Source organism: Rhinatrema bivittatum, chromosome 10 (genome assembly GCF_901001135.1).
Source record: "Rhinatrema bivittatum chromosome 10, aRhiBiv1.1, whole genome shotgun sequence".
In the NCBI taxonomy this organism is placed as follows: domain Eukaryota; kingdom Metazoa; phylum Chordata; class Amphibia; order Gymnophiona; family Rhinatrematidae; genus Rhinatrema; species Rhinatrema bivittatum.
This window is the reverse complement of record NC_042624.1, coordinates 112,771,770-112,798,100: the sequence shown is the minus strand read 5'-3', so window position 1 is coordinate 112,798,100 and position 26,331 is coordinate 112,771,770. Positions and strand designations below refer to the sequence as shown.

The 26,331-nt window shown below is 43.1% G+C and overlaps 1 protein-coding gene across 1 annotated transcript in view; it reads left to right on the top strand.

Annotated features, from left to right (window-relative positions):
- Positions 1-26,331, top strand: part of ELAVL4 (ELAV like RNA binding protein 4) — a 187,048-nt gene that overhangs the window by 143,541 nt on the left and 17,176 nt on the right. The window contains exons 3-4 of the mRNA XM_029618774.1: positions 12,303-12,456; positions 23,769-23,994. Coding sequence (XP_029474634.1) covers positions 12,303-12,456; positions 23,769-23,994 — 380 coding nt within the window. The remainder of the gene's footprint in view (positions 1-12,302; positions 12,457-23,768; positions 23,995-26,331) is intronic.

Here is a 26,331-nt window from a genome sequence, read left to right as displayed (position 1 = left end):
TTTATTTTATTTATTTTTACATTTTTATATACCGACATTAGATCAATGATGTCACATCGGTTTACAGATAACGAAAAGGAAATTAGCGGGGGGGGGGGTACTTGTTTCTTACAGTGAAAGATATCTTTAACAATGCAACGTAATGAAACTTGAAGTTCTTGCGTATATCTAACGAGGCAACAAGATAAAGAAAATATAGAAATATAAAAATAAATATCGATGATACGAAACTCTTCTAACGCCTCTTAATGGGATTAGAAAGTCTTAAAAATGAAACTTTGTGGTGAAATTAAAAATGAAATGTGGTGAATACATCTATCAACCATCCAGAAATCTTTATTCAGAAAACCAATGTTTACTTGACCTTCCCAGACAAAAAGTCATTAGACTTTCTGAAATGCATGACAAGATTTTTGCAGTTACAGGTCCCCTTTTATGGACTCAGTTATCAGTTGCATTAAGAAGGCAACCCTGTAGTTCTGCTTTTAGGAAACAACTTCAGCTTCATCTGTTTAGGCAGGCATTTTACCATGTGATTGAATACAGCTGTTCTGTGACCAATTACAATAAATAAAAATAAATAAATGTACTCAAGCACTGATATTCTTTATAAGTAGACAAACTGATTATAAATGCCTGAACAGTGAAAGGTTATTGCAGATTGGTGTTAAGTGAACAATTCTGCTGACTTATATTATCTGTTAATTGAATTTTTGTCTTGCATTGTTAGTTCATTTTTATCATCTTGATTTTATTTTTTTTATTTTTTATTTATCAATTTTTCACATTACATAATCAAGAACCTCTTGATATATTTACATCATATGGTTTAAACTGAAATCAATTTTAATTACACATAATTTTGTAAAAGAAAAATATTTTCAAACCATAATTTCCAACATCCTCAAATAGAAGGGGTTTACCTTTAATCACTTGAAGGTTTTCTAATACCAAAACAATATATTCTAAGAAATAAAATACAATCCTGACGGAGGAGTTACTTTATTATTTAGAGAACAATCTGTAACTTTCTAGGGGGGGTTTATAACCAATCCTTCATCCTTAGTTCTATCTGTGATGCCTTTTGTCAATTGTGAAGGTTGATAGAAGCAATACCTAACATTTTGATAGGATATACAACATTTACCGGGAACCTTAATTTAAACAAGGCTCCCATCTGTAACATTTTGGGTCTCAGGAGAAATTGCCTCCTTCTTGTTTCTTTTGTTACATCTGGGAAAATCCTTACATTTAATTGATAGAATTTCTCTTTAATATTTCTGAAATATAACCTTAAAACCTAATCTCTATTGTATTTAACAAGAAAGAAATAACCATAGTGGCTGGTTGGACCTCCCCTATGTTAGACGATTCTAGAAATTCTGATACGTTCAAAGGGGAAATCTCTTGAGAAACCTGATTCTTTATCTCTTTCTTCCAAGAAGGGAGATAATAAATTTGATTCATTGGGGGCAAAGCTTGCTGCAGAATTTTTAAAAACTCCAAAGCAAATTTGTTCCACATTTCCTTTGCGGAAATTTCAGGCATCCTAGGGAAATTTACCAATCTTAAATTTTTATTACGTATCCGGTTTTCTAGATTTTCCATTTTCCTTGTAACATACTGATTTTCTTTTATTAGCATTGCATTCTGTTCAACCAATTTTTTAGAATCTACCTTAGTTGATTCTCTAACCTGGTCTCTTTTAATATTATCAGCTATTACATTATTTACTTTACCATCAACATTTTCTATTCTTTTTGCCAACGGTCTTAATGATAATGTAAATTTTTTATTTATCACAATTAGAGTTTCCCATATTGTTTCTAAAGAGAAAACAGGTGGTCTAACTATAGGTTTAATATCTGTTTAACAAGCCAGACATAATATTAGATTCTGCTTGGTATAGCATCTGCCCCTCCGCTACGTTCCCATCTGAATCTCCCACATGTGTGGACCCTTCCACGGCAGATATCATCGTTACTGGGTTTCCCTCTACATCCCTCAATGGGGGCGAAGTATCCACATTAGATATCGATCTTATAGTCACTGGGTTCTCAAGTGGTGTCCTCAAAACCGAGGAGAGAGAGATGATCGAGTCACAAAGGGCATCCATACCTTCCTGGTTCCCTTCTAGCGATGGTTCTCCCTGGATTATGGCTCCCCGCCTGACATGGGCATCCAGTGGGCCCAATACAGGTCCTGCTGTTCCCTCCATTACTAGCCTCTCTCGAGCCTGGCGCTTCTGGGATGAGTGGGGCATAGTTAGTGTGAAATTAACAAAAATAAGAAATAAATTAGATGGAAGGTCCACTTAGCTGGATTGGATTGTATTAATCCAGGATATCCCCTTCTGGAGGTGGAGAATTGAGAAGTCCCACAGAATGTTAGAAGATATATAATCTCAAAGATTAGTTAATCAACAAATTTTATCCTACCTGAGGCTGGAAGAGCACTTCACAAACAGTCTAATTAAAGAAGAAAAAGTCGAACTGAAATCAAAACAGCCAGAAGTCAAGCAAAGCCGCGCGCAGGCCGATTTTATGGGCCTCCTACGGGTTGCGCCGATGATGTCACGGGGAATTGAAGTAGGAAACGCCGTCGGGGCCGGGTAAGAAACGTCACCCCCGGTATATCCACTGCAACTAATCTCAGTCCTTTCTCTCTCCTCCACCTCTCATCATCTTGATTTTGTGATTGTTCTAAGTAGTTTATAAAAATAAAACGAGATACCGCAGACTATAAATTTAGAAAAATTTTAAAAAGTAACAGTATTTGACATAAGAACAGGCGGAGACCATCCAGGTCTTGCCCTCATTGAAAGCTATAGGGATAAACAGCAGAACAGCTCTTAAAATCCCTAATGAAATGGTTTCTGCTGCTGTCCCATTTATACACCCGCTCTGTACAGTTCCAGGGAGAAAACATACGCATATACCAATATAATATAGTGGTTATAAAGCATGTAAATTATACCAGTATACGTGAGTAATAACAAACACATATTTATTTGCTATTAATTTTTAAATTATATGCGTGAAATAATTACATAAATCATGACCCTTCATACATGCAAATGTGTGCAATTTATTGCATATATGGTTATAAAGGCTTTGCTCCCTGGGCCAGATTTCCGTATCCTCGCGCGGGTGTAGATTTGTGCGCGCAACCCGGTGCACACAAATCTATGCCCAATTTTATAACATGCGCGCGCAGCCGCACGCATGTTATAAAATCCGGGTTCAGCGCGCGCAAGGGGGTGCACACTTGTGCACCTTGCATGCGCCGAGCCTTAGGGAAGCCCCGATGGCTTTCCCCATTACCTCCGAGGCCGCGAGCGCATGTTATAAAATCGGGCATAGATTTGTGTGCGCCGGGTTGTGCGCATAAATCTATCCCCACGCGTAGATACGAAAATCCCCCCCAACAGTTCACTCTCATTCACATAAGCTAGAATCAGCCTCTGTAAAGAATCTTTCCATCTTCCGCCATTCCGGTCAGTCATTTAGTATCAGATTCCTGGAATGATGAGAGAATGTTTGTAAGTAACCAGACCAAATCGACAAGGATCGGCGTCGATGCTGAGGGGAGATCTTCGAAGCCACATTATCCAGCTACATCATACGGTGCACGTAGTTCTGTCACATCCAAAAAGAGGGAGGGGTAGGTTCCTTCCACTGAAGAAGAACTAGTCATTTCCCAACCAGGGTCACCTTTTTTATAAAAAGGCAAGGTCCCAAACCTTTAACCAGCAAGGGAGGAATACATTCAAATAACAGTAGCTCTGGAGTCAAGGGGAGAGTAACAGCCAAGATGCCTCCTAGATACTGAACAATATGACCCCAGATGTGCTTGATTAAGGGACACGCCCAAAAAAAGGCGGGTTAAAGACCCCACGGTCATGGGACACTTCACACATGTCTCCGAGTCAATGATTCCAGACAAGTACATAATGCGAGGGGAAACATAAGCACGGCATAGGAATTTATACTGCATTTCTCTATAGTACATATTGGTGATAGAGGCTGAGATTTGTTTAAAACCCCGCCTCAGCAACGATGGGACTATTGAAAACAGACCACCTTTATTCCAGCTTTCTGCCAGAACCATAGATGTATCAACTGTAACCCTTTTTTTTTTTTTGAGACCCTTATAATAGGCCAACAGGGAGATCGGTTTCTGATTATCAAATAAAAACAAGTCATTCAAAGTCTGAAAAACCTGGGATTTGTGTGACTCCTGTGACAAGGAACCGAATTAATGTTGCACCTGTAAGTAGGAAAATGTGTGGGAGGGTTGGAGCCCATAAAGATCCCGCAGGGTCTGAAAGGGGAGCATGAAACCGTCCCCATCTAAGACATATCCCAATTGAAGGATACCCCGATCCGCCCAGGCCCGAAAAGCTGCTGATTGTAATCCCGAGGAAAATTCAAAAATTCAAAATTACCCTGTATGGGAAGTAGATAGGAGCACAACCGTGAGATTCTGAGCTTCTTGGTTGAATGGACCCATGTCAAATGGAAGGGCTCTAGTAACACATGGTGCGATATTGAGGCTGGGAGACCAGACATCTGCACCCGCAACACGTAACGCAAGTCTAACGGGGCCACCAGAACCTCCTCCGCAGCATAATTCATGTAGATGGATGTACCAGTGCAGGGGGAACGACGTACCCCACATCTCCTTAAGAATATCCGGGAAAGCTTGGGCTTCTGATTTATCCCAGTTTTATACAAAGGCCAGAAAAGGTTCCAAAAGCCTGGAAAATCTACAACAAATGCTGTAAAGAGCAATAAGGCTCCGTGAGGAAAACCAAGATATCATCGGCATACGCCGCATATTTAAAAAGTTCCTCTCCCAATTTGATCTCCCTTACATCCTTGGCAGTTTGGATATAAAGAAGAAGGGGCTCTAACATTATGAGAAAAAGGAAAGGGGATAGAGGACAGCCCTGTCTGGTCCCTCTCTCTATCAAGAGAGGGTCAGACAGCTCTATTGACTGTGATGATCAACGTCAGATCAGTGTAGAGCAAGCGCACCGCATCCTGGAAGAAGCCCTCTATGCCTATATTGCAGAGACATTGGAACAGGTAGTCCCATTCCACCCGATCAAACACCTTTTCGGTGTCGAAACTAACCACTAAATAGGGCTCCTCCACCCATCCACACAGGGCAATAGCAGTAAGCACCTTTTGTATATTAGTTAGGGCATAATGTTTGCGCACAAATCCCACCTGACCTGGGGAAATCAGTGAGGGGAGAATCCCCGCTAAGCGATCTGCCAAAATTTTGGCCAGCAGTTTTGATCAAAATTCAATAAAGTAATGGGGCAATATAAGGCAGGAATTAACAAATCCTTGTCCGGTTTATGAGCTGTGTTAGTATGGGCAAGGTAGGTCCCAGCCTCAATTAAAGTATTGAACGCATGCATCAAGGGAGCCGCAAGCAAATCCACTGTGCATTTGCTTGCAGTGTACTCGCCTGGGCCCAGGGTCTTGAGGTGCTTTGCTTGCCTAACTGTTGTGGTAACATCGTCAGAGGTGATGGGACCATTCAACCAAGAATGCTGGTCTGGAGTCAAGTGGGGCAGCCTTATCTTGGAACGAAAATTGACATACCCATCCGCATTCCCACCCTCTTAGGTATACAAATCTATGTAATATTTGCGGAAACTACTTAAAATAGTAGGGGTATCATTAACCTCTTTACCAGAGGAGGACCTCAAAGCGGTAACTAATCTGGGGCTCCTGGAAGCTTTAATAAGATTCGCCATCAACTTCCCAGATTTATTACCATACTGAAACAGCTTGAATTGGTAATATAGCAGACTCTTTTTGGTCCTCTGGTGAATCAAAGAATTTAGTGCTGTTTGAACTGACAAAAAAACACTCTTTGTTTACTCGAGTATGTGCAGTAAGTAAGGCCTGCTTTGCTTGTTGTAATTGAACTCCCAGGGCCAGAAGGCGCTTATCTAGCATCTTGCATCAATGAGCCAAATAAGATATAATATCCCCTCTGAGCACCATCTTGGCCGCATACCAAAATAAGATAGGATCGCTCATATGGGCCTTGTTCAAGGTAGCATAGTCATGCCACCTAGTGTGTAGGAAATTTTGAAATTGAGGTTCCTCAGCCAAGAAGTAGGGGAAATGCCAAGGAGGCGTCAGATTTTGCCCTTCTGGCCCCGGGAGTTTTGATCTGAAATGACAATATCATCAATGCCTGTATTGCTAATTTTGGAGAATGCATGTGAGCTTACCAAAACGTAGTCTAGTCTAGAATGGGTAGAATGAGCCCGAGAGAGATGCATAAAGTCTCTCTCTGATGGGTGCAGCATCCGCCATGCATCTACCAGATGTAAAGAGTGTTCTAGAAAAATAATCCCTTTGCTCGGCCGTCGATCATTAGGATTCACTAAGGACCTGTCCAATTGAGGGTCATGCACCACATTAAAGTCACCCCCCACTATCAAAGTGTGTGAAGAATAAGGAAGTAAAATTTTAAGTAGCTCTCAAAAAAAATCTGGGGCTATAAGTGTTCGGCGCGTATAGGTAACAGAAAACCATCGGAGTACGGGGCATCTCAGCAATAAGTATGATATACCGGCCCAAAGGGTCTTTCCTGTTGGATGGTCAGGGGTACATTTTTATGAATCAAAATGGCCACGCCTGCCGACTTGGTGGATGCAGAAGCATAATGTACCGACCCTACCTAATATTGGCATAACTTTTGATGCTCCGCATCGGTGAGATGTGTTTTCTGTAGAAACAACAAGTCAGCTGACTTTATCTTTAATCTAGTGTAACTCCTTTGAAAATTCCCTGTATGTCTGTACTTATAGGGCAGAAATATGCAGTATTTTATAAACTGTGTGGCACCTTGTTTAAATCTCTGCACGTTACGGGGTAGATTTTAAAAAGGTGCACCCGATTTTATAACTCGTGCACGCAGACGTTCGCAAGTTATAAAATCAGGGGTCAGCGCACGCAAGGGGGTGCACAATTGTGCACATTGCGCACGCTGAGCCGCGCTGCCTTCCCCCGTTCTCTCCCCCCTAACCTGACCTTCCTACCCCATCCCCTAACCTTTCCTCCCCCTAGCCCTATTCTAACCCCCTCAACGTGTGCCTCCAGGCAGGCGCAAGTTGTGCGCGCCAGCAGGCTGCCGGCACATGATCCTTCGACACAGCGGCAATGGCCGCTGTGTCGGAGGCCTCTGACCCCTCTCCTGCCTTGGGACTTGCAAGCATCCCGGGGCTTTTCGTGCGTCGCCGGGCCTTTTTAAAATAGGCCCGGTGCGCGTAAGACAGGTTACACGCGTAACCTTTTTAAAATCCGGCCCTACATGCGTAACAGACAGTTTTGAAATCTGAGCTCAAAATTGGATTTTTAAAAATATTTCTTGTACAAATTCAGTGAACTTTCATACAAAGAAAGCATTTTTACATTATAAATAGAATTATGGCAAAATATATTTAGTTTCCAAAGGCAGCTGTCCACTTCTGTTAGTTTGCTAGTACCACAAGCTTTATTTAGAGTAGACCATATACACTTTGTGAATGAAAAAAGACCAGGAGAGTGCAGTAGTGTATTATTATTCATTTTTTGCATAATAGAAAATATATGGCCATATGAAATATTAGGTATATTTTAAAAGTTTTGTACTGCTAAAGCATATTCTTATGGGGGAAAAGAAGAAAAAATTCAGTTACTTGCTTTGTGCTTATCTATCATTAAAGTCATGCTCATATATACATAACAAACCCTTAGACTTGGCATTTATTTGCAAGCATCAGTTCTGTTTAGTTTCAGTACTATACTAAAGACAAAGCAAACTATTGTATAGGTTTGTATATTCTGAAGTTTCAGAGAGAAAGGTTCAGAGGAAATATGAAAAAAAGACTTCTTTACTGAGAAGGTGGTAGATGCCTGGAAATAGCCTACGAGCAGAGGTAGTGGCAGCCAAAATCTTAACAGAATTTAAGCATGCTTGGGTCATATATAGAGAGGACAGTAGTAGAAACAAGGTTAGGTGGTTACAGTATTAAAAATAACCATTCCCGTGAATAGAAGCAAGGAGAGTTGACAAGAAGAAAACAAGGCACAGATACAGAAAGCACAAGCTAGTGACCCTATAATCCATGGAGTAGTTAGATAGGAGTCTGCAGAATCTAAGCAGGTCGATGCTGGTAGGTTTGTGATGGCTGGGGGTACTGCCCAGAAAAAACACAGGGAGCATAGGCAGCTGGATGTTCTATCATAAGACATGATAGGTGGGCGGGCCTAGGCGTTGGATTAAGTATGGGAGCTGTTTCTTCACTGACCTGATGAAGAGAGGATATCTCTTGGAAGCTAATCATAAATGTAGTAAATCAGTCCAGTAAAAAGTTATCACCTACAACTTGTTTGACCTTTAATTCTACATTCTCAAATGAACTAACGATACAACCACAATTCTTGACGCAATATGGAAACGATACCCTCTGGTAAAGAGCATTTGCTTATAGTCAGGCCTTCTATTTTTAGTTGCTTAGAAATTTTAAATTTAGTTTATTTTCTAGAATTTGTTTCTTTGAAGGTGCAAAAAAATTGATGTTTTCGCAGCACAGGTACTATTGCTGAAAACAGTGACAACCCTACTTATATATTTATTTATTTATTTATTTATTTAAATTCTTATATACCGCACGAATAGGGCAGGTATCTGCCCATTTAAGCGGTTTACAACATTACACTCATAAAAATAAGGCAAAACAATTACATTAAATAAAGTAGGTACATCAGATCTAGTAAATGATTCAGCAAATTGAGTTACTGATTATTAAGGGGTAGATTTTACAAATCCTCGCGCGCGTACTTTTGTTTGCGCACCAGGCGCGAAGAAAAGTACACGGGATTTTATAAGATATGCATGTAGCCGTGCGTATCTTATAAAATCCGGGGTCGGCGCGCGCAAGGGGGTGCACATTTGTGCACCTTGGGGCGGATTTTCAGAGCCCTGCTCGCCTAAATCCGCCCAAATCCGGGCGGATTTAGGCGAGCAGGGCCCTGCGCGCCGGTGAGCCTATTTTACATAGGCTCACCGGCGCGCGCAGACCCCGGGACTCGCGTAAGTCCCGGGGTTCTCCGAGGGGGGCGTGTCGGGGGCGGGCCCGAACCGCGCGCCGTTTAGGGGGCGTGCCGGGAGCGTTTTGGGGGTGGGCCCGGAGGCGTGGTTACGGCCTGGGGCGGCCCAGGGGCGTGGCCGCGCCCTCCGGACCCGCCCCCAGGTCGCGTCCCGGCGTGCAGGAGGCCCGCTGACGCGCGGGGATTTACGCCTCCCAGAGGGAGGCGTAAATCCCCCGACAAAGGTAAGGGGGGGGCTTAGACAGGGCCGGGTGGGTGGGTTAGGTAGGGGAAGGGAGGGGAAGGTGAGGGGAGGGCAAAAGGAAGTTCCCTCCGAGGCCGCTCCGATTTCGGAGCGGCCTTGGAGGGAACGGGGGTAGGCTGCGCGGCTCGGCGCGCACCGGCTATACAGAATTGATAGCCTTGCGCGCGCCGATCCAGGATTTTAGTGGATACGCGCGGCTCCGCGCGTATCTACTAAAATCCAGCGTACTTTTGCTTGCGCCTGATGCGCCAGCAAAAGTAGGCCTATTCGCATAGTTTGAAAATCTACCCCCTTGCGCGTGCCGAGCCCTGCGCGCGCTGCCCGTTCCCTCCGAGGCCGCTCCGAAATCGGAGCGGCCTCGGAGGGAACTTTCCATTCACCCCCCTGGTACCTTCCCCTCCCTTCCCCTACCTAACCCCCCCCCCCCCCCGGCCCTGTCTAAACCCCCTCCCTACCTTTATCTTAAAAGTTACTACTGCCTCCGGGCAGTAGTAACTTACGTGCGCCAGCACGGTAGGCCCCAACACAGGCCGCTGTGTCGGGGCACTCGGCCACGCCCCCGGACCGCCCACACGCCCCCGAACACGCCCCCGATCGAAAACCGCACCCCCTGGTCACGCCCCCGACCACCCCTTTTTGCAAGCCCCGGGACTTACACGCGTCCCGGGGCTTGCGCATGCCGCCGAGCCTATGCAAAATAGGCTCGGCGGCACGCAGGGGGGATTTAAAATGGTTACGCGCATACCTTATGCGCGTAACCCTTTTAAAATCCGGCCCTAAATGCTTTAGAAAAAAGGCAACACTGAAAATATTACACTAGCCCCTAAAACACCAATACCCCTCCTATTAGGAAAACAGATGAAGCCAGGATGCTCTAGATTACCACACACAGAAACTACATACTAGCAGAATACCTGACCTTGGATACACATACAGAACACAGCCCTCACCAAATAAAAAATAAGGAGACCATAGAGTATAAATAGAAATTTGCAAACAAAAATTGAATTGAAAACCGTGCAACAATGGAAAAACAAAAACATCACCATTCCTCAAACATCAAACAATGAAATCAAGAAATATAAATCATCAGTAATAGTAAAAGCATACTAATACAAGTATTTCAAAACTGCTAACGAATAGAACGTCCAATAAATAAAATTCATATAAAATTTCCCAAACACCAATAAAATATTTTAAAATAGCAGACACATCAGAAAACACCTAATAACTAAAACCAAGAAGAATTAATTCCCTGCTTTATATACTTTGGAACTTTAAATTTCCAGTCATCCTGAGATTATTGTGGATTACTGAGGTGGGGTACCCAACTTTCTCTTCCCTTCATACACACTCTGACACACATTCACACACTCATGCTCTCTGATACTTGCATGTTCCCTGATGCACACAAACACACACTCATTGACATGCACAAACTCACGCCTGCTCCCACATATACTTGCTGACACACACACACACACACATGTAGGCTTCCTTTTACACGCTGACATACATGCATTCTCGCTTGCACACGCAGCTCATACATGTTCGCACACACACATGCTCACTGACACTCCCACACTCACTCTTTTCCCCTGCTGTCTCTGAATATATTAAAATGTTTTTACTTAACATTGGTTGTAAGGGGGAAGCCATAAGTGGATACCTGCTGATGGTACTGGTGTGAGAAGAGGTGGACAGAAAGGCCATTTTGCAGGATGGGAGGGGGAGAGGGTTATTTTTTTGTGTGGCCCCATCATAAGGGGGGGGGGGGGAGGGCCAGCCAGTGGCAGAGATGGAGAGGCCTTCAGCCAGTGATGAGGCAGCAGAGGGAGGTTGCTGGCTGCCTCCCACAACAGAGAAAAAGACAGGGCTGGGGTGAGGAGAGGCGACAGGAATATTTCTTGCCTTTGTGGTGATGAGAGGAGGGGGGGATCAGTCCCATGCTGCATAGGCAATACCAAGACGGGAAAAAAAACAACAACAAAAGACAGGCCCATGGTCCTGCTGGAGGGGGGGGGGGGGGGTGGAAGAGGGGAGGTAAGCCCATGGAGCCATGAAAAAAAGAAAAAAACAAAAACAAAAATCAAACCAGGTACAAGCCCATGGAGCCACGGCTGCAGCTGAGGAGAAAACAAAAGTTCAAAAGTGAGCAGAGAGCCTTGGGAGAGGCTCCTCCTCTGCCTGATTAGCTGTTGCGGGGCCATGGCACCGATTGCAGTGGCTCCTCAGGCATGGGGCTGCTGCAGTCAACACCAGGCATGGGACTGGCCTGGCCAGCTTACCAGGGCATGCCCAAAGAGCCAGTCGGCCAATCCGCCACTGCCTACTGTGGTCGAAACACCGGTCTAAGTGTGGGGGGCGGGGGGGGGAGCTATATAAGAGGAGGAGAATGCCTAGATAGCTGCAAATGAAGGTTCCTGGGGCTGTACCTCTGAGGAGATGAGTTCTGATGAAGCAGTTAGGAAGCTACTGAACTTCCACAGACCATCACCCCCCCCCCCCCCCCCAAAAAAAAAAACATTGTTGGAATACCTGAGTGCTTCAGATTGGTCCTATTGATTGTAAGAGGGAATATAAACTGTTTGTGTAATGATCAGTTTGTGAATTTACACAGTTATATACATCAACATCAATTGAAATAATATTGGAGAATGTGATTTGAACATACACAGGCTGCAAATGATAGATAAGACCGGACGGCTCAATGTGGTTACATTGTGCACGTCGACAAAGGCTTGCTGATGCAGTCCTGTTCTTCAAAAAATTTAGATATTTCTTTGAGCAGACGGTGTGGATTAGATATTTCTAGGCGATACCTTTTGTTTACATTGGTTTGCTTCGATAGGTTCGCGAATTTTTGCTCTTTGTGTTTTTGCTATGATCAGAGCTTTAACATTTCTTTTTTTTTTTTTTTCCCCCCCTCCTAGGTTTCATACGCTCGCCCAAGTTCAGCATCAATCCGAGATGCCAACTTATATGTTAGCGGCCTTCCTAAAACAATGACTCAGAAAGAGCTTGAACAATTATTTTCACAATATGGACGCATCATCACCTCACGAATTCTGGTTGATCAAGTTACAGGTTAAAATCTCTTTTGATATATGCATTTACACACGTACACACTGGAACATTCTCAACATTGGAAATTGAAATTAACCCCTTGGCTGTTTCCCCACAAGCTTCTTGTCTATTGCTCTTCCTTGTGACCTGAAAAATAGGAAACTACTGAACTGTAATTATGGTTTCCTTGAGGTAGTATTCTTTATACTTTGCCCATGTTAATAATTTACTTTCTTGCCATAGCTTCAATCAGATGTCTGCTGTGAGAATTATTGAACAAGTTTTAAATTTGAGCAGTGCCATCAGAACCTGGATGCATATATTTGTATTACTCTTTGGGCCAAATCATGCGGTGTAATGTTGATATAATAATGCAGATTAATTCCAATGGTGTGCATCAGCTCCCTTTCATGGAACCTAGGAAGTGAGAAGGTAGTATACATTTTAAAGAAAAATATCACAGACTGCTAGAGGTCAGTAATTCCTTACTTTCTTAGCAGTCAGACAGGTTAATCCACACCAGTGTGTTATACATTTCTACATGGAGATGGAGCAAAGCTGACGTCATGGTATATATATACCCCTGCACTGACATCAGCCCGCCAGAATTCTCCGTCTCCAGCAGATGGTGGACGTGCATCTCCCTACTGGGGATTGCTTATTTAAAAAAAAAAAAAAAGTTTGTAGAAGGAGAAAAGAAGGAAGTTAATGTGCCCCACTCTCCCTGTGGTGATACTTTATGGTCTCTCCCTCAGTCGAGTTTTCCTGAGGTGATATCTGAAGACCCCTCCCTCAGATGAGTGCCTCAGTCCGGTAGCTGGTTTTCCAGTGTGGACTTAGCTGTATAAAGGCAAACAGCTAAGAGGCTAGCAGGCGCAGGAAGCCTAGCGTGGCGGTGAAGGCCTTTGCCCTCTCCCTCTGCAGTCGGAGACTGACTCTGTAGTCGGCCAGGATGGAGAGGGTAAAGGCTAATAAAAAAAAAAAAAAGAGAGAGAAAGAAAAGGCGAGTTACTTTTAGGGATTCCATCCTCCTGCTGGTCTCCATCGTCCATTCCCGCCTCCAGGGGAGCTTAGGGAGTCGTAGCAGCTTACGGTAAAAAGACGAGCGGCCTTTTTGGCTAGGCTCCACTCTGATGCTTCGCTTAGTCGCCATGTGGTAGGCTGCGGTGGCGTTAGCTTGTTTTTCTGCTCACAAGGTTGCCACGAATCAGTGTTTGTCGTTCATGCTTGCGCACCCGGGTATGCGTTAAAGGGCACTTAGGTGTGTGCTCAAGTGTGCATTTATCAAGTGAGCACTTAGGTGGGCGCCTACCTGAACCGTGTATTGGGCTCGTACATTTTGAGCGTCCATGGTTAGAGCTTAATACGAGCGTAGCTGGGCACACAGTTATCGGACACTTTTTGGAGCAAACTGATAGTGGGTGTTTTTCCATGGCGCTGGTAGCAAAGAAACCTAAGTGCCTCACCCTTTGGTGCTGCTTGCCATATTTGGGCATCACAGCCTGGCGTCCCATCTAACTTGTGTCAAAGCTGCTTGGAGGCTCAGGGAGAATTGTCTCCGACTGATTTTGCTAAGCCCGGCCCTTCCCAGCATGTTGTGGGAATGGAAAAGGAGGGGGAACTGCCAGAGGTTTCGCCTGGTTTGGGGGCTCCCTTAACTGGTTTGTCAGCGGGGGAAAGATAGTTCAGTGGGCACAGGACTGATGCCCCCTGGTTTTCGTATGGATCCCTCTGCTTTTTCTTGGGTGGAATTTTTTTTTCAAGGGCTGTAGTCCTTTCTTTAGGCGCAGTTGGTGGCCCCGGCCAATCCTAACAGTTCAGGACCGCAGGCTGCAGATTCCCGCAAGCCTTGTGCTACTGGTAAGTGTCGGAGTACGTCTAGACCTGCTGTGGGTCACGCTGTTAGGGACCCAGGTGGCACGGATGATGAAGCCAATCCTTACTTCCTGGAGGATAGGGAAATTCCTTTGGGATTGGAGCCGTATAGAACTATGTTGCATTTCTTTCATGGAGATGAGTTGCCGGCTCTGATTTCCCAGACGTTGAAGATGCTGAGGTGCCGGATGCCGATTCCATGTCTGAGCCAAAGAAAAATCCCATTTTAATTTCTTGCATAAAGCATCATGTTGCCTCCCCATTATGGAGGCTATTAAAGAATTGATTGATCTTGAATGGGGTGCACCGGAAGTTCATTTTAAAGGGGGACAAGCCTTGAAAGGGCTGTACCCCTGGATCTAGCTGTGAGAAAGCAGCTGCGCTTTCTGAAGAAGATGCGATTGTGTGTGCTGTCACCAAGCGGATAACTATTCCTGTAGAAGGAAGAGCTGCATTTAAGGATGTGCAAGATAGGAGAATTGAGGCTATTCTTAAGCAAGCCTTTTGAAGTGATGGCAATTAATTTGCAGATAGCTTCTTGTTGCTCCCTGGTGTCTCATTCTTGTTTACTTCTCTCTCAAGAAGTTGATGAATCTGGTATGAATTTCAGGGCGGTGATGGAACCAGCAGCTGCTTTTTCGGCAGATGTGGGCTGCAACCTGGTCCGTACTTCTGCCAGAGGGATGGCTTCAGTAATAGCGGCTAGGCAACAGCTATGGCTCAGGAATTGGTCGGGCAATACCATTTCAAAGTCTAATCTTATGAAATTGCCCTTTAAAAGATCACTCTTGTGTGGTAGTGAGCTGGAGAAAATGGCCAATAAGTGGGGTGAGTACCAGGTTCCTCTGTTACCAGAGGTTAAAAAGCAGGCTCCACACTCCATCGGCACGAGAGGTCATGCTAGGGTTTCAAATGCTTTCAACCCTACAGTGGAGCAGCTTCTCAGAGGGTTCGACCTTTGGGTAGGTCTCAGTCCTTTCATCCCAGGCAGCCCAGACAGTGCAGACTCAATGAATGTGTGCTGACCCACACCCCCAGGAACAGGAGATAGGGGTCGCCTCTCTTTTTTATCAGAGGTGGATTGAGATCACTTTAGACCAGTGGGTTCTCGAGGTCATAAGGATTGGCTGTGCTCTGAAGTTTCTCAGTGTTCCTCAGGACATTTTCATGGTGTCTCCCTGCAGCTCTCCGCAGAAGAGGCAGGCAGTGGAGTGTACATTGTCAAGACTCCTCAGCCTGCAGGCTGTAGTCCCAGAGCCCATGTCACAAGAAAATACAGACCGATATTCCATTTATTTTGTTGTGCTCAAGAAGGGAGGGCTCCTTATGCCCCATCCTAGATTGCAAAGGAGTCAACTGTCATTTGCGGGTGACTTGGGTCCGCATGGAAACCTTACATTCAGGGGAGTTTCTTACGTCTCCAGATTTGTTAGAAGATACCTATCATCCGACTAGAGCATCAACAGTTTCTGCATTTTCCTGTTTTGGGGTGGCAAAATCAGTTTCGAGCACTGCCCTTCAGTTTGATCATCGCACCCAGAACCTTTTTCAAGGTTGTGGTGGTAGCGACAGTGTTGAGAGAGGATGTAATTCTGGTCCACCCATACTTAGACAATTGGCTGATTCAAGCCAAGAGTATGAAAGAGAGCCTTCAGGTCTCACGCAAGGTAATCTCCTTGCTACAGGAACTAGGTTGGGTGGTGAACTTGTCCAAGAGCAATCTACAGCCATCCCAGAAATTGGAGTATCTCAGTGTTCATTTCAACATGAAGCAAGGCATGATGTTCTTGCAGAGATCTGCATTCAGAAGCTGATGGTGCAGGTGCGACTATTAACAAAAACAAGATTAGGGCTGTTCAGCTGGGAGAAGAGATGGCTGAGGGGGGATATGATAGAGGTCTTTAAGATCAAGAGAGAACTTGAATGAGTAGATGTGAATCAGTTATTTACACTTTCGGATAATAGAAGGACTAGGGGCATTCCATGAAGTTAGCAAGTAGCACATTTAAAACTAATCGGAAAAAATTATTTTTCACTCAATGCACATTTAAGCTCTGGAATGTGTTGCCAGAGGATGTGGTTAGTGCAGTTAGTGTAGCTAGGTTCAAAAAAGATTTGGATAAGTTCTTGGAGGAGAAGTCCATTAACTGCTATTAATCAAGTTTACTTAGGGAATAGCCACTGCTATTAATTGCATCAGTAGCATGGGATCTTCTTAGTGTTTGGGTAATTGCCAGGTTCTTGTGGCCTGGTTTGGCCTCTGTTGGAAATAGGATGCTGTGCTTGATAGACCCTTGGTCTGACCCAGCATGGCAATTTCTTATGTTCTTAATATGCCTGACGGAGTGCTCTTATGTACAGGTGCTTGGGTTGATGGCAGCCACCCTAGAGGTGGTTCTGTGAGCAAGGGCACATATTCATCCTCTTCAGTGCACTCTGCTTACTCATTGAAGTCCACAATCTCAGGACTATTCAATACGGCTTCACTTACTGGTGGAGATCTGCATCCAACTGCAGTGGTAGTTGCAAGCGGATCATCTGAGGAAGGAAGTTTCCCTACGATCAGCGGACTGGCTAGTAGCCACAATGGATGCAAGCCTCCAGGGCTAGGGGCTCACTGTCAGGATTTGACAGTGCAGGGGCACTGGAGTACAGAAGAATCTCTCAGAAGCATCAATCGGCTGGAAGTCCGTGCCGTTCGATTGACAAGCTTGCGATTCGTCAACCGCTTGCAGGGTCAAGTGGTCCAGATAATGTCAGACAATGTGACAACAATGGCTTACATCAATCGCCTGGAAGGAACCAAGAGCCAGCAAGTGTTGCAGGAAATAGCCCAACTCATGGAATGAGCGGACGTACATCTTCAGGAGATCTCAGTCTTACACATTACAGGAAAAGACAATGTAAGAGCAGACTTTCTTAGCAGATAGAGTCTGGATCCAGAAGAATGGGAATTGTCAAACGAGGCATTCCAGATCAAAATGGACTGCTGGGGCCTCCCATTTCTAGACTTGCTGGTGACATCTCACAATGTGAAGCTTCCTCACTTCTTCAGTTGCAGGAGAGATATAAAGACCTTGGGCATCGATGCCCTCATGCAGAAGTGATCGGAAGGCAAGCTTCTATATGCCTTTTCCCCCATGGCCCATGTTGGCCAGAATGATTCGGAGAATCAAGAGTCACACAGGGATGGTGCTTCTGGTGGCACCAGATGGCCCAGGAGGCCATGGTATGCAGATCTGCAAAGGCTCCTGGTGGACTCTCCTATCCGATTACTGGTCCACAGGGATCTTCTATGGCAGGGGCCTGTTCTTCACAAAGATCAGACTTTATTTTGTCTTATGGTATGGCCCTTGAGAGGGCTCAGTGACTGAAGCATGGATATTCTACTACTGTGATTATCACCTTGCTTCGGACGAGAAAGTTCTCCACTTCCTTAGACTATGTTCAGGTTTGGTGAGTGAAGCTTGGTGTGAAGATCAAGGGTTCATCCTCGTTCAATTAAGATCCCACTCATTTTGGATTTTTTGCAGGATGGATTGATTAAGGGGTTTGCCCTTAATTCATTGAAGGTGCAGGTGGTGGCTCTTGCCTGTTTCTGAGGTCAGGTGGATGGTGGACCCTTGTTAGCCCATCCAGTGCCCTTGTGTAGTTTTAATCTGGTTTAGGATTTTTTGATGAGTCCCACCTTTCGACCACCGTGTAGCCTCCCCTTAAGGATACTTACTTTGAAGACTGTGTTTCTTATGGCAGTTTGTTCTGTGTATAGAGTCTCCGAACTGCAGGCCTTGTCTTGCTGGGAATCTTTTCTGCAGGTGACTCTGGGGGCTGGATACTGTTCCGTCTTTTTTGCCAAAGTTGGTCTTGGATTTTCACTTGAATCAATCAATTTCTTTGCCGACTCTGGACAGGGAGAGAGGTGCGGATGAATATCGCCTGATGCAGACCTTGGATGTCAAGAGGCATATTTTGAGGTATTTGGAGGTTTTTAAACCTCTCAGGAAGATGGACTGGCAGTTTATACTCCATAGTGGGAGTAAACAGGGTGAGCCGGTGTCACGGGCTACGATAGCCCACTGGATTAAGGAGGTAGTCAGAACTGCGTATGTGGATGCTGAGCAACCGTTACCTAATTAGGTTAAGACTCTTTCCACTAGAGCTCAGGCAGTCATGGGCGGAGATTAGATTGCTGTCTCCCATCGAGATTTGTCGAACTGCGACATGGTCCTCCTTTTCCAGGCATTATCGCATGGATGTGCAGGCCCGGGAGGACGCAGCCTTCGTCCATGTGGTGTTGAACAGACCACAGGCAGCCTCCCACCTTGTCCGGAGTAGCTTTGATGCATCCCACTGGTGTGGATTATTCTGTCTGAATGCTAAGAAAGGAGAAATTATTACTTGCCTGATAATTTCCTTTTCTTTAATGAGGACAGGTTAATCCACAATTCCTGCCCTTAGCTGCCAGATGGTGGTGATATTATCCTCCTGAGTGACTGGATTTCCAGGGAATACTGGTAAGAGTCAGATCCAGTCCCTGGATTAGTGATATTACACTCCTTGTCTGAGTTCAGTGTTTTCCTGTTAACTGAGTTCTTGAATGGTTGTCTGTTAATAGTTATGTTCATATATTGTTTTGTTGTCCACAGTTGGCTTTTGTAGAGAATACTGGTGAGCTGATGTTAGTGCAGGGTTATTTATACCATGACATCATCTTTGTTCCATCTCCATCTACTGGTAGAGGTGCATAACCCTGGGGGTTCAGCGAGGATCCGGGAGCGATCTCCTGCACGCGTGACGTCGGGAGCCAGGAACCAAAATGGCGCCGGCGCTACCTTTGCCCTGTCATATGATAAGGGCAAAGGGCCACCGGCGCCATTTCTATTAACGCAGCCGTGGCCAGAGAGCGGGAGATCGCGCCGGGACCCCCCCCCCCCCCCCCCACTGGACCCCAGGTAATTTAAAACATTTGGGGGGGGTTCGGGAGGGTGGGGGATTTGTTTTAAAGGTTCAGGGTGGGTTTTAGGGTTTTTTTGGTGTGCCGGTTTTCCCGCGTCCTATTTAACGATACAATACAAATGCCCCTGACGATAAATCGGGGGCATTTGTATTGTATCGTGCACTCTAACGATTTTGGATGATTTTAAAATTATCTGACGATAATTTTAATCGTTCAAAAATGATTCACATCCCTATTACTTGCTATTAATTAAGTTGACTTAGAAATTATCCACTGCTATTACTAGCAACGGTAACATGGAATAGACTTAGTTTTTAGGTACTTGCCAGGTTCTTATGGCCTGGATTGGCCACTGTTGGAAACAGGATGCTGGGCTTGATGGACCCTTGGTCTGACCCAGTATGGCATGTTCTTATGTTCTCTAATCCAGTGGTTCTCAACTTTTTTTTCCATCATGATACACCTGACAGATGATGCTCACGTGCGTGACACATTGTACATTACATTTAATAGCTATACTAAAAAAAAATCCTAGATATTTTATTGTTGAAAATGATGCAGGAGAAAGATATCATTATTAAATGTTATTTTCACAAAAATTTAAATCTTTGCTTACTGCATCAGTGAGAAATCTGGGAATGATATGCATAAGCAGCTCATAGTTTTCCGATCAGACACACTCATGCATTTCACTGTCAACCTCCTTTTCTGGAGTTTATACAGTGCAGAGTTAGGAAATTTCCCCTTTCAACTCACCATACAAAAAATATATTCAAATTCTGATATCCTCTCAGAAATAGTACTTCAAAATCCCTTCCCTGCCAGCCACTTTGTGAAATGACATGAAAATCTGCTAAAAAGACTTTTAGAAATTATATAGCATACCAGCCATACCATAAGAGTACTAACAACAGGACTTGAAGAGCAACAATCTTACCTATGAAAAGGTAAGACTGCAAATATAGAACACAGTATACTTACTATTGGAAAAACAAAGCAAGATCCCTACACAGAATTTGCATCCTAGTTAGCAGAATCCCTCACCTCTGTCAAACATGCAGAATGCAGACTGACTCCTATCTAATACAGAATAAAAGATCATAAATTATAAACAAGCATAGAGAGAAAAACTGAAACTCTAAGAAGCAGGGGGAGGGGAAGGGGTGGCAGGGAAGACTGCAACATTTATGGCTTAGATTGGTGGTGGCAGTGATTGTCAGGGGTGAGGGGAAAACAGCAACAGGGAATTTTAAGTCCTAGCTCCTTATTCTGCACTGTCCTCAAGCAGCAAGCACCTGTGGCTGTTATAGAAAGCACAGACTTGCAATCTCAGATTTTTGGTGATGCACCTTCCACCTCTTGGTGACACTCCAATGTTGAGAACCATTGTTCTAATCTATGACAGTCTCAGGAAATTTGGAAATCAAACGTTCCCAGGTATGGTGAGCAGGTGATTTTTTTAAAATCCTTGTTAGTTTTAATTAGGTGTTATTTGATGTATATGCTGTTTCGCAATATTTTATTGGTATTTGAGAAATGTTTAAAAAAATATGATTTTTTTTCATTATTGGATGTTCTATTTGTCACCTGTTTTAAAATTTTTATTCTTTTTGTTAGTATAGCTTTACGATTATGTTTGATGTTTTATATTTTATTGATTTTGTTTGATGTTTTATGAGGAATGATGCTTCCATTTTTCTTTTTCTATTATTGCACTGCAGTTAGGTTTTTGTCTGCGCATTTCCATTTATACTTTATGGTCTCTTCTGTGTTTTTCATGTCCAACTGAGGTGAGGTATTCTGTTAGCTTGTACTTTCTGTGTAGGGATCTGTAGCAGCCTGGCTTGTTCCGTTTTCCTAATAGGATGTCTGTAGTGTTGCCTTTTCATAGATAAGATTGTTCCTGTTGACTGCTGACAGTTAATGCTGTTTCGGTATGGGAGTTTGCTATTTTGTAATTCAATTTACTCGTGGCTCTCTTTGGGCCTAATACCATATGGTTTCCTAGTGTCATCTTTGCAGGTTTTTCGGTTGGCACCAGAGCAGTGCTTGTAAATATAATATGCATGTTGTTGTAAGTAACATTTTACCTCAGAAGATTGTAGATTGTCCTTTATCATGTAAGATTTATTATGAATGCAGAATGTTTTAATTGTGTGAATGGGAATGGTGCCACCAGGGAGAGGGTGGGAGTAGATGAGGGGCAAGGCTGTAAGGTTTGCCTAGGGCGCCTAACACCAAACCTGATTCCATTACTTTAATCACTCCCAGAGGTCAGACTAACCGGCCTGCAGTTTCCAGCCTGCTCTTTATTTCCACTTTTGTTCTCTTAAAATCCTCAGACGTAGCCCATCTGCTCCCAATGCTTTATCTACTTTTAGTTTAGCTAACTCCTTATGAATACAGACTTCTGAAAATTGTTTGGGTTTACCCCTCTTCCAGTCCTATATGTGTCCATTTTCTGTGGTCCTACTCCTGGCCCTTCCTCAGTGAACACCGAACAGAAATATTTGTCAAGCAATTCTGAATTTCCCCCATTAGTCTCTACATATTCTTCCCCTTTGCCTCATTAAAATACCTAAAGTAATATCTTGTCCTTTTTTACGATTTTTGCTCTTTTTTCTTCCACTTGCATCTTCACTTTCGTGACTGCTTTTCCAGATATTGTCACCAGACTTCCTCTCTCTGTGATCTCTTGTAGTTTATTGAACGCTAACCTTATTTCCCTATCCTTTTCGGTTTCTTCCTTAGAAAACCAAAGTGGCCTCTTTCTCCTCTTACCTTTACTTATTTTCTTGACAAAAACATTTGTAGTCCTTGTGCTATCTTCTTTTGGAGCTATTGCAAGGGAGTTTTGGGGAAACTGACTTGTCTGTGTGTTTTATAATGTAAATTTTATGAGTGTAATTTTTTTTAACCTGCTTAGAATGGTTGATGGGGGAGGAAAGAAATATTTTAAATAAGTAAATAGTGCTGTGATCTACAAAGTAGGCCGAGTGTGTTCAAGTATATGCAGAGTGAAGATCTGACTCTCTCCTATTTCTATAGAAGCTCAATTTATGTGAGATACTTTCAATGCTCATCAATACGTTAAGCTTTCTTGTGTAAATAGAAATTACTGCCAGTCAAAACTCTGTAGTGTTTTTGAAGGAATATTGTGCAGTTTGCTACTTGCATGCCTGTTTAATACTAACAGTGTATGTATGTCTTCGTGGAATGATCTTCATGTTTCTTTGTGTGATTTGAGAGATTTGAGTACGTTTTGTAAACAACTGAACTCTCTCTTGTTTCAGGAGGCGTTCATGATGATTTAGATAATTGGGATACAAGTTGTCAATGCTTATGTTTTGAGTATGTCTCTTTATTTTTGTATTTGTACTTTTTATTGTAATCCGCTTAGCACGGCAGGTCAATTTAAAAAATAAATGATTTAAATATATAACAAATAACTTTAGAAAATGAACTTGTTTAAAATCAAGAGCTTGCTTTTATGATTTTTGTTAATTTCTTAATTGATATTGGTGTTTCAGGTTTCTCAACACTTTCCTCAGCACTTTCCTCCTTAGCTACTTCTACAATTATGAATTCCTGAAATTGCTATAAACATACTGAGGTATCTAAAGTTTGAATGCAATATAAACAGCTAAAGAGTGAATTCTGGGAAAGAGACTTATAAAAACAGAGTACAAACATTAAAAAAAAAAAGTGTGCTCGTGTCATCTCACAGAAGTGTGAACATACGTGAAGTAAAATCAGGAAAAAGAGAGACACATCTAGTGATAAGACAAGGAGAAGAAGCAAAATAGCCAAGACTAAGCAAATTCATTTGTTAAAGAATCTAGTATTACTGCTAAAGCTGAAATTTAGAAGGTTTTCTTCCACGGACTGATGAAAGGGAGAAAGGAAAGGATTTTTAGTTTTATTCATCCAAAAATACCTTCTTCATTCAGTATTTTTGTCACATTAAATATGATAGAACCGCTTTTCTAAATAAAGAGAATCCAAAAGCATGTGCCATACCATTTTCAGTCCCATTGATGCTTTATCCAGAATATGGTGTACAAGAAAAAATCTCCTGATTTCTGTTGATTCAAGCCTATGAACCAAGTTATCAATTATAATTTTTGTATTGTCCTTAAAAACCATATCCGTACTATCTCTTTGGAACATTATAGCACATTTCAAAAGATATGAATTTAATATAATCATATATCAAATACATTAATATCTTATATTAGAGACCTGGTGCTTTTCTACTATAAATCCCATTGGCATCAGCTGTATGTAGCAAATGATGGCAGACAAAGACCAATACAGTCTGCTCAGCAGTGATTTTATGTGCATGTGCTGCTGGTTTACCTGAACATTCTGGTCAAGTTCTGATATAAAACTAAAACACAGATTCAACTGCAGAGATTTTTTTTTTTTTTTTAAATTATTGAACACTCCATGTTGATCTTTGGCAAAATTGTTTTAAGAACGTCATTTGTTTTATTCCCAGGTGTATCTCGAGGTGTGGGATTTATCCGTTTTGATAAAAGAATAGAGGCAGAAGAAGCCATAAAGGGACTAAATGGCCAGAAACCTAGTGGTGCTACAGAACCAATTACTGTGAAGTTTGCCAACAACCCTAGCCAGAAAACAAGCCAGGCACTGCTTTCACAGCTGTACCAGTCTCCAAACAGGCGTTACCCTGGACCCCTTCATCATCAGGCTCAGAGATTCAGGTAATTATCAACGAAGGAGCTAAGACTTTACCTGGATCCGTTCTTCTGGTTGGAGCAGTTGCCTTAAATGTGTATTTTGTTTTAATTTCCAAGTGACTTGAATTTCTTTATAATATCCCATCCTCAAAACACAAAATCACTGTGGACTAGGTTCTAAAGGAAGCTACTACTATCTAGAATCATAGAAACAAATTTACTAAGGAATTTTCCATAAACTGGGAGAAACACTGTTGTAAACATGGTCATAGACAAATAGGCAGGATGCATATTGAATAATCAGAATGAATTATGCATTTCCCAGGGATAACCCTGCTCTGTTTTAGAGTTTGGCATAGCTTTCACATTAGTTGACTATAACGTGGTCACAAATCTTTATTAGAATGCATTTCATTCAGTAGTAATTTAATATATTTAGGGAGGGCAGTTTTCAAAGTGATTTATATGGGTTAAAAAAAAAATTTACCCGCATTATTTGGCTATCTTAATGTCCAGTGTATGTACTTTTAATTGCATTGAAAGGAGCTGACCTAGCAGAGCCAAAACAGAAGTAGATGATATTTTTATATTTTTGCACATACCTTTCCAGCAAAAATCTACTGCTAGAAAAGCAAGTGCTAGTAACATCAATGTTCCCTATAAGCCGTGCAATTGTGTGCATGGACATAGGTTGTGAAACAAGTGCACACAGAAAAACAGCATGCATAAGAAAAGGAAAATAGAATAATGTTTAAAAAAAAAAAACACTGCGCAAAGATTTGCACATTACATTTACACATGAACATTTTTATGCGCATAGCCCACAAAAAATGTACACGTGTACTTTTGCTTTCAGTGTGGATGCAAATCCCACAGGCAAAAGGTACATGCTGTATTTCTCCCAATGCAGACAATTGGGAAAATTGCCCACAAACGACTTAGATGCTGATAGAGCGCTGTTTTATTGGTCTGATTAATTACATTCCATAACTTTTTTATGGACTAAAATTATTAAAGTCTGAAAATATAGTACTCTGTATTTCATTTGGAAGAGTTGTTTATTAAATCTCAGGGCATACCAAAATTTAAGAAAACAGGCCAACTCAATGACTTAGTAGCATGTGCTCCATGTTGTCTCCCAAGTCCAATTCTCAGAGCAAAGCTTCTGCGCTCTGAGCTGGTTGGGGCTGGGGATGATACCAAGTCCAGGTTCACAGTTATTGTGTAATAGCAACACCTAGTGGAGAAAATTCAGGTAGATGCAAGTGAAGGTGCACGGTGCCATAGCTCAGCAGATACCAGGTCTGATTGCACTAAAAGCCCAAGGAACAAGAGGAAAATTCCAAGCCAGATTTAAAAAATACAATATATTAATAAACAGGAAGTTGAGTTGTTGTGTTTTGGGGAAGGTTGTGGGGGGGGGGGTTGGAGGGGGGGGGGGGGGTTTAACCAAAACAATATTGGGCAAACTAACAGGCCGATTCAATAAAGTCCGCGGGAGAGCGGGCGAATGACCACTCTCCCGACGCACGCACAGGCCACTCGCCTGTGTGCGCAATACAGTGTTTAAATTAGGCCCGGCGGTAGAAACAGGCAAAAGGAGGCGCTAGGGACACTAACGCGTCCCTAGCGCCTCCTTTTGGCCCGGAGTGGCGGCTGTCAGCGGGTTTGACAGCCGACGCTCAATTTTGCCGGCGTCGGTTCTCGAGCCCGCTGACAGCTACGGGCTCGGAAACCGGACGCCGGCAAAATTGAGCGTCCGGTTTTCGACCCGCCAGCCGCCGACCAACTTCAATTTTTTTTTTTTTTTTTTTACCCTTCGGGACCTCCTACTTAATATCACCATGATATTAAGTCGGCGGGTGCACATAAAAGCAGTTTTTACTGCTTTTCTGTGCACCCGGTTTACATTGAAACAGAACAGTCGCTTGGGAGCGATACAAGGAACAATTAAAACAAGGAACATTTAAAACAAGTAGATTAAAACTTCGGTACAGCTTAAAAATTGGGGTACATTCCAGTAAAGACAGAGAAACTGGGAGGCTGTTAAATATTAGGTGGAGGACTCACAACTTTGAAGAGCTGGGTAAGGGAAAAGCAATGGGATACAAAATGAGAGCTGGTGAGTTACAAGTTACAGGTTACGACATATGTAGTTAAATGCCGGTTGCATGTTACAGGTTACTTGATCAGGTAAGATAATGCCTTAAAACAGCAAGTTTAGGATGCAAAGAAATTAGCGCCTACCTTTGGGTAGGTGCCAATTTCTGAAAGTAAAATGTGCGGCTTGGCTGCACATTTTACTTTCTGAATCGTGCGTGAATACCTAATAGGGCCATCAACATGCATTTGCATGTTGAG